The following is a 19,500-nucleotide window of genomic DNA, read 5'->3' as shown; positions in this document are numbered from 1 at the left end:
GTGGGACGGACCCCACCCCGTTTTGGAGGGGGGCCACGCCCGCCCATTTCCCCAAAAAAAAAAAAAAAAAGAAAGGTACATTTATTACTAATAATAAGTTTTTTAAAAACTTTTTTACCCCAAAAAAATAGGTAGTTATAATTGGGGGATTCTTAAAGGAAGCAAATATGTAAATATTTATTAATTATTCAAAATAGTTAAATTTACTTTAGTTAATTAAAACTTCCATTAATTTTAACTTGTAATGTGTTCTTTTCAAGAAAATTAAAAACGGAAAATAAAATGGAGAGGAGTCGGATCCTTAATATTTAATTGCTACTAAATGAAAACTAAAGGCCCGACCTTTAAATTTCTTTTCAAATTTTATTATAATTTTTTTATAATTTTATTTACAAGAATAATAACGCCCCAAAAAAAATAGAACTATAAATGTAAGGTAAAATAACCCTCAAAAGAACCCCAAGATAAAGGGGGGGAAAACATTGATCGGCCCAAAAACAAAAGAATTAAATAGGTAAAAAAATCTGAAATGACAACCCTCAAATTTTGTCATTGAAATAACCAAATACCCTTTAAGTTACTATCTTTTGTTGGCTTACACAAGTTCAAAAATTTTTTAGGTTATACGATAAAATAAAATTAAACTATTAGCTATATATAATAATATATTAATAAAATTTTTATTAGTTTCAAATATTTTATATATAATAATAAAAAAAAATTTAGGATTGAAAGTCCCCCGATGAGAAAGGTGACAATCAACATGACATTGGATTTAGGATCGATAGAAATTAAATTGGGAACTTTATTTGTTCAAAACTCGTATTGTTCCCATTTGTTCCCTTTTAAGGAGTAGGAAATTTAAAAGAGGAAGGGGGAATTGTGAGAAAGGAAAGAATAAAGATTTTTTGATTAAAATGGGCAACGATAATTTAAAATTATGTTAAAATAAAGTTTAAACAATAATTTTAAAATCAAACTTAATAAATTTTAGTATTAAATTTTTTAAAAATAATTAAAATATCGGGCCCCCTAACCAAAACCCCACCCTAAAAACTTTGCCCAAACCCGCCCCCAGGGGGGCCCGGGGGGGCCGACACCCTTTCCCCCTCCAAGCCCCCCCACCCCCCATTCTCGGGCCCGCCCGCCTACCCCCCCGGGGCCCCCGTTTTAAAGGCCCGGGCCCGGGCCCCCCCGGGCCCCCTTGACACCCTTTTAAAAAAAAGGAAAGGGGGGGGGAGTGGGGTTGGGGGGGGGGGGGGTTTGGGGAACCCTTAATTTGCCCCCGATCCCTAAATCGCCCCGAGTCCCACAAAGTTTCAATTAAAATAAAAAAAATAAAAATAAAAAGTCAACACATCTATTGCTTTAGGAACGATATATATATATACACACACTACCTTCTACCAGAAACAACTTCCCTATCCTCCTACGGTAGGGTAGAGCCCGTACATTCTACCCTCCAGACCCACTTGGGGGATTTCACTGGGTATGTTGTTGTTGTTGTGTGTATATATTTATTCCCTCTGTCCTAATTTATATGACACACTTTCCTTTTTAGTCAGCCCCAAAAAGAATGACACATTTCTTTATTTGGCAACAATTTAACTTTAAACTTTACGCTTAATGAGATGATCTATAACCACGCAAATATCTTTGATTTTTTTTAGACCACAAGTTTAAAAAAGTCTTCCTTTACTATTTCTTAAACTTTGCTCAAACACATCATATAAATTGGGACGGAGGAGGTGTATATATATATTTTTGCTTTCTATTGGAAAGCTAAAAGTGATTAATACTCTCTCCGTCCGTTTTTAACTATCGCTTTTGGTTTTAGTTTTCTTTTTACATTATTAAGAAAAATATTAAATGCAAGGTATAGTTTACTAAGCTACCCCTATATTTTAGATACTTTTGTAGAATTAAAGATTTAAAAAAAACTAATCTACTTTTAAAGTTAAGGGTATAGTTGGAAACAATTGCCAACTTTTCTCTTAATTCCTAAAGTAACAATTATTTTCGACAATTTGTTTGAACTAAAACGACAATTAAAATGAGACGGAGGGTGTAATACTCACTTTCAAATTTGCAAGTGCAATAAAGTGAGGGGAAATAAAAAACAAATAAGGGTAATTTAATAAATTATACTACCTTATACTTAGGTTGTGTTCAGTTTATAGGAATATGTTTTCCATGGAAAACGTTTTCCTGAAAAATGTGTTCTTGGAAAATAAGTAAATTTCTACTTATTTTCTCATTTCGTTGTTGGTAAACATTTTCCAAAAATACCCCCCCAACCCCCAAGACCCCACCCCACCCCCATACCACCCAATCCCCCACCCCCTTTTTTTTTTTTTTTTTTTTTTATCAATTATGCCCTATGGGCTTTATTAATTTCGAAAAAATAATGTTCAAAAGCCCAACCCAAACCGGTCGCCAAAATAAAACAAAATAAAGAAAACAAAGCAACGAAAAAACAAATATCAAAGTGACTTTCCTAAAAGAAACCCTAAAAATCGGGCTTCATCTCTTTCTTTCTCCGCCTTTGTCGTTGCGCCCCTCCGGGTGGTGCGAAGGTGATGAATTCCTTTCTGATTCGCATCTCCTTGTGGAATCATCTTCTTGTTGAAACATTTCGGTAAAACCGCTTTAATTGGGTCGATCTACCACCTCGATGTTGAGTTGTAATTTTTGAGTTCAAGTGTGGGGCCCGTTAAGACCAAGAAACTTTCCTCTCAATTCTCGGGGGTGGCCGCTTTCATCTTTCGTTTTTATTCCTTTCGTTGTATATTCAACGAAAACCTTCTTGAAATTTAGACTCGAGTTGGTGTTTGTTGATTTGGTTTTATCAAAATCATGTGTCGATGTTGGGTTAAGATGTGTTCTGAAAGTCTATTTTGGTATTAGCATCGTATGGTGCCCCATCCAAATCTTTTCTTTGTTCTGTAACTTCTCCTTGCCTTTATGTTATGACTTGTTTTTTTCTAAGGTGGTTTGTGTATGTATACGTTACACTCTTTGTTAAATTTAAAGCAAATAAAGTTGATCTTCCCTATTTGAATGAAAACACCTACGATGCTAATACCACAAATAGACTTTCAACCCACCTTACTTGATCAAAGTTAACCTTAAGAAAGTACGTATATGCTTTCTGCTTGCTTCCCTTTGTTCTTTGCCGTTGAATTTATCCCTTTTTTTTTTTTTTTTTTTTTACTGTACTTTTGTTGCTTTTGCTTTTGTTTCCTGATACTTAAAAAAGTACTGCAAAAAAGGAACAAACAGTTAGAATAAAACTCCTCTGATATGCCTCCGATCCGCTCCTCCGGACTCTCCCATCTTTAAACACCTCCGATTCTCAGTACGGTTCGACTCTTGTCACTATTCAAAATTCTTCTCATATGTGTTTTTAAATCAAAATTTTAAAGTTGAAAAGACCTGATCAAAAGCATAATTTTGTGCATGGGCCAATTTTTTTCCCCCCTTAACGTGTGAGTAAAGGACATTCATATCCCTACTCGTTCGAATCTCTTCCACCACAAATGTTCCATGGGGGTTTTCCCGATTAAGTTTTTCGTCCCTTTTAATGGTTTAATGATTATATTCAAAATCTTTGCTTTTGTTTTTAAAAAGCCTTTTGGTAACCCCTACAGATTGTGGAAAACCCAATGCCCTCCTTGGCATGTTTAGGTTTCCTTGGAACCCCAACAACCCTTTGATTTTTCCGGGGTTCCCCCTTACCCCCTCGGGTTACAAACACCCCCCAGGGTGGTAATTGCCAAATCACTTTAGTAACTTTTATTAGCTTTCGTTATCTTTTGAATCGGGTCACCCCCTTTGTTAGGTAAACCTAAAGAGGGATTTCTAAGAACTAGCCTTTGAAATTTGAAACCCCGATATATGACTTTGCTAAATACTTTTTGCCCTGTTTTTTCCTTCCCTTCTTTCCATAATTAAGAATAATTGAGGGAAAACCGGATATTCTCTTCCAACCTTTGTTCGGTGCTTGCCCCCATTAGTTAAATTTTCATGTAAACCTTCCTATTAATCCACCGAGACAAAATAGCCCTGTCCTTTAGCGATAGATGAGAAAAAAAGATGATGTATTGTTTCTTTTAGGTTAAAACACCGCTTAGATACCATATTAAAATTCATTTTCTTCAATACATCTCCAAAGGTAATTTGCTTCCGGGATCTCCCCAAAAAAAAGGGTTTTAAAAAAGACCTCTACCCCTGCTTTATTCTTTTAAATTCTTCCCCCCAATCATAGACTCCCGGGGATTTCAGAAAAACCCCCCCTTTTTAAACCAACAACCACCATGGTTTATCGGTTTCCCCCGGCTCCCCAGGTGGGCCCATTTTTGGTTTTATTGTCTACCACCCCTGGTCAAAAACCCTTCGCCTTAATATTCCGTTCCAGTTACAAATTCATGAACATTTAATTTATCATCATTCTTTTAAAAATCACATAAAAAGCCCCTAAACCCCCAAACAAACCAAACCCCAAAAATCCCCCTCGAAACCCCTTTCCCCAAAATTTTATGCTCTATCAATCCCCACCCCTGATTGTAGACACGTGATTTTTTCCCCCCATTTTGTTTTCACATTTTAATGTCTATTTTTTTTTTTTTTAAATTTTTGTTTTGATGATCATTTCACTCTTTTTTTTTAGTAGGTTTATTTACAAATAAAAAAAAAAAAAACAAAAATATTACTATTTTTAGAGACAAATTTTGTGTTTTTAAAGAAAAAAATGTCCAAAAATATGTTTTGTCTGTTTTTAGTTTAACTTCCAAATAAAAAAATTTTAAATATAAATAACTACTATTTTTAAACTTGCTATTTTTTAAATTTAGAGGAGAAAATATATTTTTTGTTCTCATTTTAATTATAGTCATATCACACAATTGCATATACACACATAATAAGAGTGGATAAAAAGGAAAAGGGGGGGGGACCACTAATTTTAATATCTACCCACACACATACTACATGCACCCCTTTTTTATTTTTTTCTTAAAAAATCCAAAAGGGGAAAAAAACAAAAATTCTTTTTTCTTATAAAAATCCTCTCCCCGCGACCCATCAACCCAAAACCTTTTCATTTTCACCCCACATACATAGGGTATTATATAATTGGACAGAATCCCAGAAAAAAAAAAACCTAATACCATTACAAAAACCTAGCAGCCAATGAAGGAGAAAGAGGGAGATTTGAGTTTTTCTTTTTCATTTTCATGTTTTGATTAAAAAAAAAAACTTGAACCCCACTGTTTTCAACCATGAAAATACTAAAACCTCCATCTTCATCTACATAATTCCCATTTATACTAGCTCTTTCTTGTAGTTTTTAGTTCCATCTTCCATCATTGTCAAGCAAGTTCGTAAAGGATTCGCGGTTTCTCGAGGTCCAGTACAACAGGTTATTCAAGCAAGTTCATTCTCGTCTCATTTAAGGTCCATTTTCATGTTGTTATTCAAGTTTTTAAGTCCTATTTCTCGTACTTTTATATATATATTTTGGTATGAATGTTCTGTTACTGCATTTTGCTTGTTAAAGATGAAATAATGGGGAGAACAGGTGGTTGGATCTGTGTTTTTTCTTATAATATTGATAATACTACAACATGCCTTTGGTTATTATTTGCAGAATCCACTTTTTTTTTAATGTCCATTCTTACTTTTCCAATCTAGTATCACTAGTTTTCCCTACTTTGATTACAGACTTCATTTTTCCCATGTTAAGGAATTTGTTTTTCTAAAAAATTATTTCTCAAAAATTTTTGGCCAAAGCAGAACGTGAGAAATTGGAAAGCATTTTTTCCTCCGTACTGAACACACCCTTAATATTTCTTTTTCTTTGTTAAAGTATTAAAACCTAAAAGACACTTAAAATGTGAGGAATAATAGTTCCATTATCACACAGTTATCTAAGACGATCATAACCTCCAAATCAACCCCCCTCCAAGATCTCAACTTTTTTCCTCTAAATACTGACCGTAAGGGAAAACGAAACCGTAGAGCAATAATTTAAGAAATGTGCATGTTTAATTCGAGGACAAATCACTATCTAATTGTCTCCATCGTACACTATTTAGAGGGTACAGTACCGATAATACTGAAAATATACTAATTTATCATCTTCCTATTCACTGGTCTTGTTTCATATGCACTCATGATAGCTGGACTACCATTAGAAAGGCATTGTTTAAACATTTAAGCAAATACATATACAACTGTCAAAATACAAGAAAATAGCAAATAAAGAGAAACATCTTTAGACAAATTAATCTTTTCACACACACACACAAACGCTGCATTTCATGTGCAATTTCCTATTAGGGACGTTTAATTTCTATTTTTATGTTAAGAAATTTCAAGTGTACTTGCTTAAGAAAGACAAGAATTTCTATTTTTGTGTTAAAAAATATCAGAAGAAAATGCATGCAACCCTATTGATTAAAGGTTGTCATAATTGAAAAAAATGGACTCTAGCCTAGTAATAGTGTGAATCAACTTGTTTGTTGCAACCTAAAATATACAGGATATTTCTTTTAACTAGTGGACAAAATTAAACACATGTCCTCTGTGGCCCCCAAGCAATTTCAAGATTGAATTTCATGGATACGAATTTGGGATCATTTATTTCTGATGCATATCTAAAAATTAAATTCAATGGGCTTAACTTTAAAAAAAAATTAGAACTGAATTTATTATATTATACTGTTAAGATTGTGAGCTCATATCTAATAATTGGTGAGATTTCCATATTTTTTTTTACATATACATCAATATTTTGTCGAAAATTGTGGATTGATCCTATACCCATAGCCAAAAGGCTATATCCGTCTTTAGTTCTACCCCGGTAGAGGGGGGATCTGAGGTTTAAAAAAAAAAAATGGGTGCGCGGGTATAAAAGGAGAATAAAAAGTATTACTACTCCCTCTGTCCCAATTTATTGATACGCGCTTTCTTTTTCAATGCATCCCAAAGAATGATACGTATGTTTTGTTGACAATAATTTAACTTTAAACGTTACTTTTTACGCTTAACGATATGAATTATAACCACACAAATATCTTTGATTTGTTTTAGACCACAAGATTCAAAAAGTCTTCCTTCATTTCTTAAATTTAGTGCCCCTCTTAAAGCTATATATGTAAGGCGGGACGGAGGGAGTATATAGTATGTGGGAATCAATCTATTTTACTTTGGGTAAATAACTCAATACTCAGCAAGTCCCACCATTTTAGCCTTTTTTAACTTAATATCCAGTAATTAATAAGTGCGCTGCATTCAGCTGTTGCGGCATGGGGTGCGGTAGATAATATTGATAAATTCTAGAAAATATGTACATTAGTCGATTCAAGAAAACTTATATTTGATTTACTTGAGTTCAAAATATATACTCCCTGCATACGTACGATTTATGTGATACGCTCGCCTTTTTAGTCCATCCAAAGAATGATACATTTCTTTATTTGGCAACAATTCAACTTTAAACTTTACTTTTTACGCTTAACGAGATGAGTTATAACCACACAAATATTTGATTTGTTTCAGACCACAAGATTCAAAAGTCTTCCTTTATTTTTAAACTCCGTGCCCGGTCAAACTATATCACATAAATTGGGACTAAGGGAGTAATTTATACTTATTTAACGAGGAGTAAACTTTTAATACATAAAGAAAACTTGAACCAAAATTACTTAATTCATTGGGATGAATCACGAATATATATACACACCACATTGCGCCTACCTCTAGCTACCCCAAACTCTCTTTGCCAACTTATGGAAACCGGAGCTTTTTTTAAAGTAGAACACAGAGAAAAACTCTCCTTTCCCCTAGCTTGAAAATTACATGTAGTAGAGAGCCATTTGTAGCATGTTCTATATAGATTTTATTGTCGTAGCTCAACATTTGTTGCGATTCATTTCTGAGAGCTCGATGACAACAGGTAATTGTTCAAAGTACCATTTTTTATGCTACTAATTTCTCTTTTTTCCCCCATCGTCTTAATCTTTTTTGGCTTTCTTTTAGCATCTTCTTTCTCATTTTCCTTTTTTTAAAAGTCATGAGTACCTTGATCCATTACTAGGTAGTATTTAGTCATAAGATTAAATTAGGAGTAATATTTGTAGTATGCTTTCAAAATTTGTTGTTGTATCAACCTTATAGATGGTTTATCGGTAGGTAATAGTTTGTTTTTCACGTTTGAATGACCTCTTACCATTTCATTTCTTTGGTCTATGGTATGTGCCTCTATATATACGTAAATGCATGTATGATAAGCTTATGTTTCTTCGTCTTCTCAAATCTATTACTTTTTCACCTTTGACTCCTTATTGAATTGTGGTTGTATGTACTAACCTATCTGCGTGATCACCCCTTTTGAAGCTTTTGCTGCCCGGATAAATCCTCTTTTCGACCACTTACCTATTTTGACAATTCTCTGATGATAATTCTTACTTGGCCTGGTGTAAGATGTCTACCGGAATTTCACCTAAGTTTTAGAAAATTCTAATTACATCATGTTAAGACATTTAATCATGTCACGTCATTTTTGTTTTGTTCTTTTTGGTACCAATTTTTGTTTATATTGTTAGTAGATTATTATTTTTATTTGCTAATCTATGTTTTATGAAGTCTAAAATAGAAAATGACGACAAAAGAAAGAGGAAGTTGATTACGAATTGTATCGTGGAATATCAACAAGAAAAAGGTTGATATAGACTTTATGTTGGCGAATCAAGACACTCACATTATTGTATTGCAAGAGGCAACTACCGTGCTGACTTGGGATGGACAATCAAGACAATCATAACGTGAGCGTCGATTCGCCAATGTAAAGTCTATATCAACCTTTTTGGGACGGACTAAAAAAGTGTATCACATAAATTGGGAGGAGTATATATTTTGAACCTCATAAATCAAATATAAGTTTCTTGAATCGACTTATGTACATATTTTCTAGAATTTATCAATATTATCTATTGCACCCCGTTTGAAAAAGGTTGAATGGTGCACTTATTAATTAGTTGGATATTAAGTAAAAAAAGACTAAATGGTGGGACTTGGTTGAGTGTTGAGTTATTTACCCAATGTAAAAAGCTTGATTGATTCCATACTATATACTCCTCGTCCCCGATTTATGTGATATAGTTTGAGTAGACATGGAGTTTTAGAAATAAAGGAAGACTTTTGAATATTGTGGTCTAAAACAAATCAAAGATATTTGTGTGGTTATAACTCATATCGTTAAGCATAAAAAGTAAAGTTTAAAGTTAAATTATTGTCAAATAAAGACATGTATCATTCTTTTTGGGACAGACTAAAAAGGAAAGTGTATCAATAAATTGGGATAGAGGGAGTAGTAATACTTTTTGTCCTCCTTTCTGTAATGGTGCACCCATGTTTTAGAAACCTTAGATCCCTCTGTGGTAGAATCCAAAACGGATATAGCCTTTTGGCTATGGGTATAAGATCAATCCACAATTTTCGACAAAATATTGATGTATATGTAAAAAAATATGAAAATCTCACCAACTATTAGATATGAGCTCATAATCTTAACAGTATAATATAATAAATTCAGTTCTAATTTTTTTTAAAGTTAAACCCATTGAATTTAAATTTTAGATATGCATCAGAAATAAATGATCCCAAATTCGTATCCATGAACTTCAATCTTGAAATTGCTTGGAGGCCACAGGGGGCATGTGTTTAACTAGTTAATATATAGTTACAAAAATATTTTGCGTACTTATATATTAAATTTTGAACAATTAGATTCTTTGACGTTTTTAATTTCTTGTTATTAATTCCACCACTAACCCTTTCCTGAAACTCCCTCGAGTGAAACATTGAGAAATCTAGACACCAACATAGAGCCCGTTTGGCTTAGCTTATAAGTTGCTGAAAACAGCTTATCAGTTATTTTTAGCTTTTTTGAGTGTTTGGCTGGCCAGTGTATAAGTCATTTTGTGCTTAAAATATGCCTAAAAAATAAGTTAGCTTTGGAAACTTTGCCAACTTAAAAAAGCAGCTTATAAAAAAAGCAGTTTATAGCTGAAAATAAATAAGTTGCTTTCTACTTTTTTTTTTTTTTTTTTTGCTTATAAGCTAAAAAGCGTTTTTAAGCCCTTGAAATATAGGCTCATAGTTTTCTCGTTATTTTAACTTTAACCTTAATGTCAAATTTTGCACATTTCAATTAGATGTTTCATCTACATATGGATCCATTCGATTTCTACTTTTTTTCTTTTGTTTATTTTCTCTAAATGTTCGTACTGCCCCAGCATGGTTTATTTCAAATAATAAAGAAGAAAAACAAATTTGATCAGATGGGCTCAACTATACATACCCGAGTTGTTTGGGCTTTGGCTGAACGATAAGGGATCATTGCCTAAATGCCTTATTCAGGGATGGCCTTTAATTTTTTTTGTCCTCAAATTGCTGGTCTTTAGTATTTGTGCTTCGGTACGTTAAGCGGCCAAAAATACCCACTGAGATTACGGGTTCAAATGCCGGCGAGTGTATAAAAAATAAATTTACCGCCGAGATAAATTTCGTATAAAATTAAGCCTATTCGGGCAAAAGTTGGGACGCAAGAGCGCTAACCCACGCCAGAATCTCGGCGAGTAAAAAAAAAAAAAAAATCGTAAGGCAAGGCATAGTTTCTATATACCCCTCGTCCGGCATAACTTTTGCCTTAGGCATAACTTAGAACTACAGAGTTTATGCTTTATAAGGCCTAACTTGGAACTACAACATAACTATATAAAACTTTCGCGGAACCTTGCGTTGCGATTTTTTTTTTTTTTTTTTGACTTAACTTGTGCAGGAAGCCTCGGGGTATTTTCGATCACTTTTTTAGACGAAGGGCAAAAATTAAAGACCAGCGCCTTTGAAGGGAATCCGTGCAAAAAAATGAACGATAAGTGCACGCATAAAAAGGAAGACTATATAAAATAGCAAATTTTTTTTTTTTTTAAAAAAAGCATTACATACAACGGATATAAAAGGAGAATTTGAAAAAGAAAATTTTACGATTGTTGAGTTGCAAGAAATGAATCTTATGAGCGTGTAGAATTTGCATTCTTTAGCTTGGTATTAAAATTACAATTACCTAACAAATTTAAAAAGAAGGATTAGGTATAGCAACAAAACTACAGATGCTCTTCTTATATGTTGCCTTCCCCTGTCTCTGATATCAACAGTTTGGCAAATTTATTCTATCATTAGCTGAGGAGATCGACCCTCTTCACTTAGGCATTTGTTTAATCGGCTATCTTGATCTCAATTGGCCAAGGCGAAAGTTTACACGTTCCTTAATATTATCTGCGAAATCAAAACCTTAAACAAACCAATTATTTGGCATGTAAAGAGCAACGAAGGAAAAGCAAAATCAAATTAAATAAGCATCTAAAAATTATTTAAATGATGTAATACAAACATACTTGTTAACCGCCACGCATCTTGAACTCTACAAGCAATAGACCACGCTCTTTTCTTGATTAAACGCCAAGTATATCATGTGAATACGAGCTATATTGACCACTGAAGTCTCGAACCATATCTGACCACCAGCGGGAATGTTAATACCTCACACTCAATTTTACATTAAATGCATATATTCGAGAAATGTTCAGCTCATGGAGTTACTTTTTTTTTTTTTTTTTTTTTATCTTGGTTTTGTTCGCATAAATATATGAAGTTACAACCAGCATATATTGGATAAATATATGAGTTGTTCAAGCATCTGTGATCTACAAAAGATAGCATCAGAACTTAGAGACATGAATAGTAGTAGTGTGCACAACGAAAGCGAAACAAAACAAAAAAAGTTCACTAATTTAATAGTAGCAAAGAAGAAAACGTGCCTGAGAAAATTTCATATTGGATTAAGTGATTTTTAGAATGTTGGACCCTTACTTAATATTTTCTACGGAAAAGGCTCATAAATACCCCTAACCTATGGGAAAAGGCTCATAACTACCCTCCTTCCACCTTTGGGTCTTTGTTTTTGGCTCAAAAATACCCCTCAAACTAATAGAAAAAATTTGACTGTTCAAAAAAACACGTGTCATTTTCTAATTGGTGCGAATTCAAAATAATTAAAATCCGCCCAAATTTTAAAACCCAAACCCGTACTGGCCGACCCGTTTTCACCTCCAACTTATAACAGAAGCGGGACATTAGTAGGACCTAGGTGACTCTACATTTCTTGATTTTCCGGTGAGTTTTCACTTTTCAACTATCAAACCAACAAATGGCATCTTTTTCTTCATCGTCATCCCCACTTTATCCCAAACACCTCGGTTGTGATGCACATATAAGCTTGACGAGACAAATGTAGGTCCACCGTGCGTTGATAATCTGTTGCAAAGCTTTGGAAAAAGAAAAAGAAATCACCACTTTTAAAGATGATCGTAGTCTAAAGAAAGGAAAATCAATTCCGGAAGGAGCATTTGAAAGCAATTGAAGAGTTGAAATTCGTGATAATTATATTTTACGAGAATTATGCTTCGATTTCTTGCTTGTTTAGGTGGGGTACAGTGAAGATAATGGAATGTAGAGGCATTGAGTCTTTGAAATTTGTTTTATCGGTGTTCTACAAAGTGAAACGGGTCGGTCAGTACAGGTTTGGATTTTAAAATTTGGGTGGATTTTAATTATTTTGAATTAAAACGTGGCACCAATTAGAAAATGACACATGTCTTTTTAAACAGTCAAATTTTTTCTGTTAGTTTGAGGGGTATTTTTGAGTCAAAAACAAACCTTAAGGGTATTTTTATACCCAAAGGTGGAAGGAGGGTATTTATGAGTCTTTTCCCATAGGTTAGAGGTATTTATGAGCCTTTTCCGTATTTTCTAATTTACCTTCGCACAAGCCATATTTAAATGGTCAGACTTCAGAGTCTCTTTTACAATCGTGTCCATCAGGGTAAATCTCATTGAAAACTACTGCTACTACTTTCACAAGGGACAAGTCATTATAAGTTTACTGTTCAGACATTTGATATAGCAAAATGCACAATAAAATGATTGTCTCACAAGTCTCCAAACATGTAGTTGAAGAATTTACAAGGCAACTATTTGGAAACAAAAATTAGAAAAGTCGTATACTCGTTATTCCACTTTCCAAGGATTTTCATGGAGAAACTATTAAGTAAAATTTAATTTTGAGATTTATATTCTTCTGCTTTGTATTGTTTGGGATTTATTAACATTGCATGTTCTGCGAGAATGTCTTGAACCACTACTTTTGGAACTAAAACATGAGGAAGAAAAAAAAAAAAAAAAAAAAAGATAACGCTTATCCATATAAGCGATGTAATCGGCTTGAAAAAAGTCTGTCTCAAGTCACACCTCGGTGTCTGCCTATCGATAATAAACTAAATGAGTACAAATGATCTAGCATACTAAGAACAAATGCTCATTTTGATAGCATGGAAGAAACCTCACACTACTAAAAAAACAGATTTAAGAGCGCCAAAAAGCCTCATTTGAGGTCGGAAAAAAACTTGACCTCATGAGGTCGGTAAATTCATAATATTTATTTTTCAATTTTTTTAAAATAAACCGACCTCGTAGTCGGTAATAGTATACCAAAATTTAAAAAAATAATTTTTCGACCTCGGCTAGATCGGAAATTAATTTGATCTTAAATATTATAATTTTATTTTTAATTTAAAAAGAATCCTGAGATCGGGTATTCTTTTAAATTAAAAATAAAATTATTAAATATACCGACCTCGTGAGGTCGGTATAATTAGCATAAAATTAAAACGCCCAGATTACCCAAATAAACATTTCTCTCTCTTTCCTCTCACCTTTTCTCTTCCCCTCTCTCTCTCTAACCCTAACCTAATAACGCCGTCGACGTCGCCAGCATTCCTGCCAGTCACCGTCGTCGCCGACGCCCCTACCCAGTCCCGTCGTTTCCCTCGCCGTCGACGGCGAACCATAGGAGGTATGCTTTCTTTCTTTTCTTGGCTAAGAAATGACATTGAAAAAAGAGTTTGCGTAATATATATTGTTTCTGATTTACAAAGTGAATTCCTATACTTAGAATTAGAGTTATATGGAATTCCTCAGTATTGCTAGTTGTGGAATTGACAATATTACTTTTTCTTGTTTGTCTATTATTAATTTGAGTAAATTTTCAAACTTGTTCAAAGAGAGGTGTAATTATCAAGCTTGTTTTGGTTTCTACAGTTGGAGATTGAGTCTTGTAGAGATTGGGTCTTGTAACTATTTCTTTAGCATGGGATGACTTTTTTCTTACATTTTTCTACATGTTATTTGACTATTTTGGACAGAAATTTGTTGCATATAATATTCCTGATTGTAAAAGTATCATTCGCTTTTCTTCAAATACTTTGATTGATATCGCAAAAATAGAGAGAAAAACAGTAGCCAACAAGAATGACCTCGTCATATTCTGGAAAATGGCATCTGAAATATGTGGAACTCTATGAATTGTTTATTGACCAAGAATTGAAGAAATAAAAGGTTAACTTTTTGAAATAGAAATCTATCTCAACTGAAGCTTTAATTGCTAATTAGGGCAACTGCTGATTTTGGTTTTGAACATTGAATTAAACAGGTCTTTGCTGAATAGATTTTCCAATTTCCAACAGGTCTGAGGTGGGTTCTTGTTATTCTCAGTTTGGTTCTAAAAATAAAGATGATTATAGCTATACACGTGGCAGTAAGTCTGATGGTTCAGTTGATATAGAAAATGGTGATGATGAAAGTAATAAGGTGCATTTAGGGGAAATTGTTGAAAGAGATTGTAGAATTTGTCACTTGAGTTTGGTGGATATTGGAGTTGAGTCTGGTGTTGCTATTGAATTGGGATGTTCTTGTAAAGATGATTTGGCTGCTGCACATAAGCATTGTGCTGAAACTTGGTTTAAAATCAAGGGAAATAAGTAAGTAGACTAAAACTTGAATTTTTCTTTTTTATTTTAGTTTTATGGTTGGTGGATTTTTAACTTTCTGATGCTTATATGAGCAATGTGGAAGGGTAAGTTGATAATAAACAAAGGGTTGTTTGATTTACTGGCCTTTTTTAGCTTATGTTGTCTCCAAGGTTTTTTCACATTTCACTTAAGTAAGTAGGCCAAAACTTGAATTCTGCTTTTTTACTTTAGTTTTATGGTTGGTGAATTTTGAAGTTATGATGATGTCTATATTGTGGATGGACAAGTTTACCTAAAATAAATGGTTGTTTGATTTACTGGCCTTTTAAGTTAATTGTTCTGCTTATTAATGTGATGATTGACATCTTAACATGATGGCCTTTTTGGCTTATGTAGTGTCCAAGATTCTTTCACATTTCACCTAAGTAAGTAGACCAAAACTTGAATTTTTGGTTTTTTACTTTAGTTTTATGGTTGTCCTTACTATTTGCTTGTGTCATAGGTATGTTTATTTTGTGCTATAGTTAAACCTCTTTATAACGGCATCGGATAGTTTTTGGCTGCTATAGCCAAATGCTGTTATAACATGACATTAAAAGACTTGGCTGTTATAATAAAATGACGTTACAGAGAATGGTTGTTATAGAGAGGTCTGATATATTGTATATACTAATAATTTAACTTTTAGTGGTGTTTGATAGTGATATGAGTGGTGTATATTTTTTGGGATTTTGCAGCACTAAGGAAAGCTCAATGTTGAACCTGATAATGACAGCCTTCCATGTGGTTTTCTTTGGATTGATAATAATTGCTGGCTTTTGCAATGGAAAAGTTGAAAACTTAGTAAAGCCAGGAGGGATAGCTCCTTATGGTGTAAGCGGGATTCTTGATGGAGCAGCCATAGTTTACTTCAGTTATATTGGATATGATACAGTGTCCACCATGGCTGAAGAAATAAGAAACCCTTCCAAGACTCTACCTGTTGGAATTGTTTGCTCAGTCCTCATTGTCTCTGCCCTCTATTGCCTCATGGCTTTAGCTTTGTGCCTTTTGCTACCTTATAATATGGTATGTCGTTCAACTTCCCATCATTTATATATGGTCATTGCTCATCTTCGTGTAACTATATACACCGGCAGTGTAAAGAAATTTTACAGTAGTATTAGTGAAATTTTACTTGATATATGTGGCAGAGTGTCTGTCTTATTTTCAGATAACTAGCTCCACTTATTATATATGGTCAATTACTTGTAGTAATCTCTTAGGTAAGTACGTAATGTTTAACTGCGAATCGATCATCTAATTTAAAATTTAATCTATTAGAGAAATCACATTTTTTTAAACATGGTAATACATGTGGTCTAAATGATAGGTTCCAGGATGTTACTGCCAATGGAAGAGAATGAAAAGCAAAAGATTAAAGCAATGAGAAGGTATAATTCAGATTTTTAAGTACTGTGTTGACATTGACATTTCTTTATGAAAATGGAGATTTTCCTTGAGGAAGAGAGTGTTTATTTTCATTTTTCGCGTCAAAGGATTATACTTTTGTGTCCTCACATGCTACTTATTTTACCTACTATTCTCTGACAGCAGAAATTCCAATGCATGCACACTCAAGATTTTAGTGTCATTTTGATGTTGAAACTACTATGTCTGAGTTGGTTGATCTGTTCAAACAAATTAATTATTATGTTTATAAGAGCCCTTCCACTGTACATTTCGAAATATTTAAAACCAACAACTACCTTTAATATCATTTGGAATGGTGAAAAGGTGTACAGTTTAATACCATCCTCTGTCTGATGAGGTTTTTGAAATTTGACTTGAGCTAGGTTGATTGCAATGTAAGTTGAGTTGCTTTCTCTGCTCTTTTTGTTAGTGCCATTTTGCTTGCCATGTAAGAAAAAACTATCCTTTGTTGCGATGTTAAATATCTAATGTTTATGCTGGATGTTTCTCCTTCCAATCTTATGAAAAATCACACTTTCAAGATACCACATCTGTGGTGTATGATGAATTATTGATGACGGTTGTGGTGTTGATCGGATTACTCTAATTATTATAATGAAAGTAGGATGATCATTGTAGCAAATTAGTATCAACTGAAGGCTTAGGGATAAGGAGGAAAAAAGTGGTCTTTTGAATGGGACAAATATGCTTCACATACACTAATTTTGCAGCTGAAAGACTAGATTTGGAGATTATTTATGTGGGGTGTTTGAAGGCATCAGATTTAGAATTCAATAAACAAGAGGAAGTAGCAAAATTCTTATGAAAGAAATTTAGGTATGTACCAACTATCTTGTCATTGATAAACAAGTACTATCATCTCATGATTTTTGCCTACTATGTTGAGCAGAATATAATAGAATAAAAGTTGATTTTTTCCTTTATAGTCCTTTGTCATCATCTGAATATACTTGCAAAGCAAAATCTCACAAATGATGTGAAGTTGTTTTCTTACTTAGTTTTTTACTAAAGTGCTAGGTAGCCTTAGAAGGGCTTTCAAGTAACAAACTGTCATTCCTCACTCAATATAGCTTGTTGTTTCATTGATTGCTGCTTGATGCATGGGTAACAGAGAAGACTCAAAGTTATGCCAACTTGCACCCATGGGTTCCTTCTACCAACTTATAGTTCCAAGAGCTATTTATTTTATAGTCGCATCGTAGTATTTCTCTTTACCTTAACAGGACACAAACATTTTACTTGCATCTGCTTCACATTGTATCCACCTCATTTCTTACGCTTACCAAATTCTTTCTTTTATTTTGGTAGACGAGTACTCATCCCTATGGTTTCTAATGGCAGGTTCTAATATCTTTGACAACTTGGGAAAAAAGGCTTATGAGTTATGACAACAAAGCTTTATGGAGTGGTCAAATTTCAAAAGGCATGGTGCTTCTTTTTTCCATTATGTAAACAGATTTCCTCATTGAAAATGAAGAATGTAGGATTTCACAATATTGTATACTTTTGTTGCTTAGTGCGCGTAAATATTATGAAGTGTTAAAACTTGAAACACGTAGAATTATTTTCTTGGTGTTATGATCCTTTTAGTATTCTGTAATAATTGCACAAATAATACAAACAATGATGTCGGCCATACGCCGTGGGCCATCTAGTGTGTTGTAATAGTAGCTTATTGTTTTATGTATTTATAGTAGTTTGGTGTATTGTTGGCGGCTATTTGGGCTCGTTTTAGTTGAAAGTAAAATTATTTTCATCTTGACGCGGAGGCGGTGGAGTAATAGCTAGGTGCTACAATTTTTTTTTTGCGAAATGCGACCTCGTGAGGTCGGTTTTCGATTTTTTTTCCGAAATTGCAAATTACCGACCTCGCGAGGTCGGTTTTTTACTCGCAAAATTATCCAACATATGGCAAATTACCGACCTCACGAGGTCGGTTTTCCGTAAAATATTCTCGAAATAAATTCCCGACCTTCGTATCGGTTTTAGCATAATGTTCCCAGAAATTGCAAATTACCGACCTCATGAGGTCGGTTTTATGCAAAATATATCATATATTCATATAAATTACCGACCTCAGGAGGTCGGTAAACTCATATCATTATATTATTAATATAATTTACCGACCTAATGAGGTCGGTATTTTATTTAATTAATACCAGGCTAAAAAAACTTTACCGACCTCATGAGGTCGGTATTTTGCGACCTCATGAGGTCGGTAATAATTCCGACCCACTTGTTTTCCGACCCGATTTTGAGGTCGGTTTTTTACAAAACCGACCTTCATGAGGTCGAAATAGCCATTTTTTTGAGGTCGGTAAAACCTGTTTTTTTAGTAGTGTCAATGAAAGAAAAGTGAGGGATTCTCCAAGAAGTATTAACAGAATAGACAATTTTTTGATCTTTTGGTTTGAAAAATCAGTTGGGAAGACATGATATCAAAGCCGGATGAATCACTGGTTTTTGTTGTGTTTTTTTTTTTTTTTTTTTTAATTTTTTTTTTTTACAAGCAAATTTGTTTTTTTACCCCACCCTAGGAGCTCCCACGTTTTTGCTATCGCGGTGACTCGACCCCACAACCTTAGGGTAGGGTGCTTACCACCTGAGCAACCCCCTCTTGTCATCAAGTGAATCACTGGTATTTAGATGGAGAATATAGTAAGAGAGAGGCATTAAAAAGCACCACCTCTTACTATAGAACACTTTAATGTAGCGAAGAAAGTTGAAATGTTTGACAAAAGTACATTGCTATGTGAAGGTTCGTAAGAAACGAAAAGAAGTTAAAGCTTATACCATTCCATTACGAAGTAAGTACCATAACAGAGCTATTGAACCAAAGACTGATAAGACATTTTCAGTCCATTCATAAATTTCCAATTATTTCGGTATCAATACATCTATTTTCAGATTTTTTTCAATATAACTTTTCTAAGACAAAAACCAACAACTAACTCAGCAATCAAGGTGGACGATTCAGCTAATATGATTTTGTTTAACGGGATCCATCAAGGTCAATGCAAAAGAGCGCAGAAAATCAGCTTGTCACATAAGCCAAATAAATGTACAAGTAATCTAGTTATTATGTGATATAGTTTGC

The 19,500-nt window shown here is 33.7% G+C and overlaps 2 protein-coding genes and 1 long non-coding RNA gene across 3 annotated transcripts in view; 2 read left to right on the top strand and 1 right to left on the bottom strand.

The window, feature by feature from the left end:
- LOC132060617 (probable small nuclear ribonucleoprotein G) overlaps positions 1-19,500 on the bottom strand; it is a 62,213-nt gene that overhangs the window by 23,468 nt on the left and 19,245 nt on the right. The window lies entirely within an intron of this gene.
- Positions 13,800-14,768, top strand: LOC132059223 (uncharacterized). Its single transcript, XR_009415519.1, has 2 exons — positions 13,800-13,975; positions 14,612-14,768. It is a non-coding gene; the product is annotated as an uncharacterized LOC132059223 (long non-coding RNA).
- LOC132059222 (cationic amino acid transporter 6, chloroplastic-like) lies at positions 15,672-17,321 on the top strand. Its single transcript, XM_059451772.1, has 2 exons — positions 15,672-15,998; positions 16,303-17,321. The coding sequence occupies exons 1-2, from the start codon at positions 15,684-15,686 to the stop codon at positions 16,357-16,359; spliced, it is 372 nt and encodes a 123-aa protein (XP_059307755.1). The 5' UTR covers positions 15,672-15,683; the 3' UTR covers positions 16,360-17,321.

This window comes from Lycium ferocissimum, chromosome 6 (genome assembly GCF_029784015.1).
Source record: "Lycium ferocissimum isolate CSIRO_LF1 chromosome 6, AGI_CSIRO_Lferr_CH_V1, whole genome shotgun sequence".
Taxonomy (NCBI): domain Eukaryota; kingdom Viridiplantae; phylum Streptophyta; class Magnoliopsida; order Solanales; family Solanaceae; genus Lycium; species Lycium ferocissimum.
The sequence above is the reverse complement of the archived record's forward strand: the minus strand, read 5'-3'. Positions and strand labels throughout refer to the sequence as shown.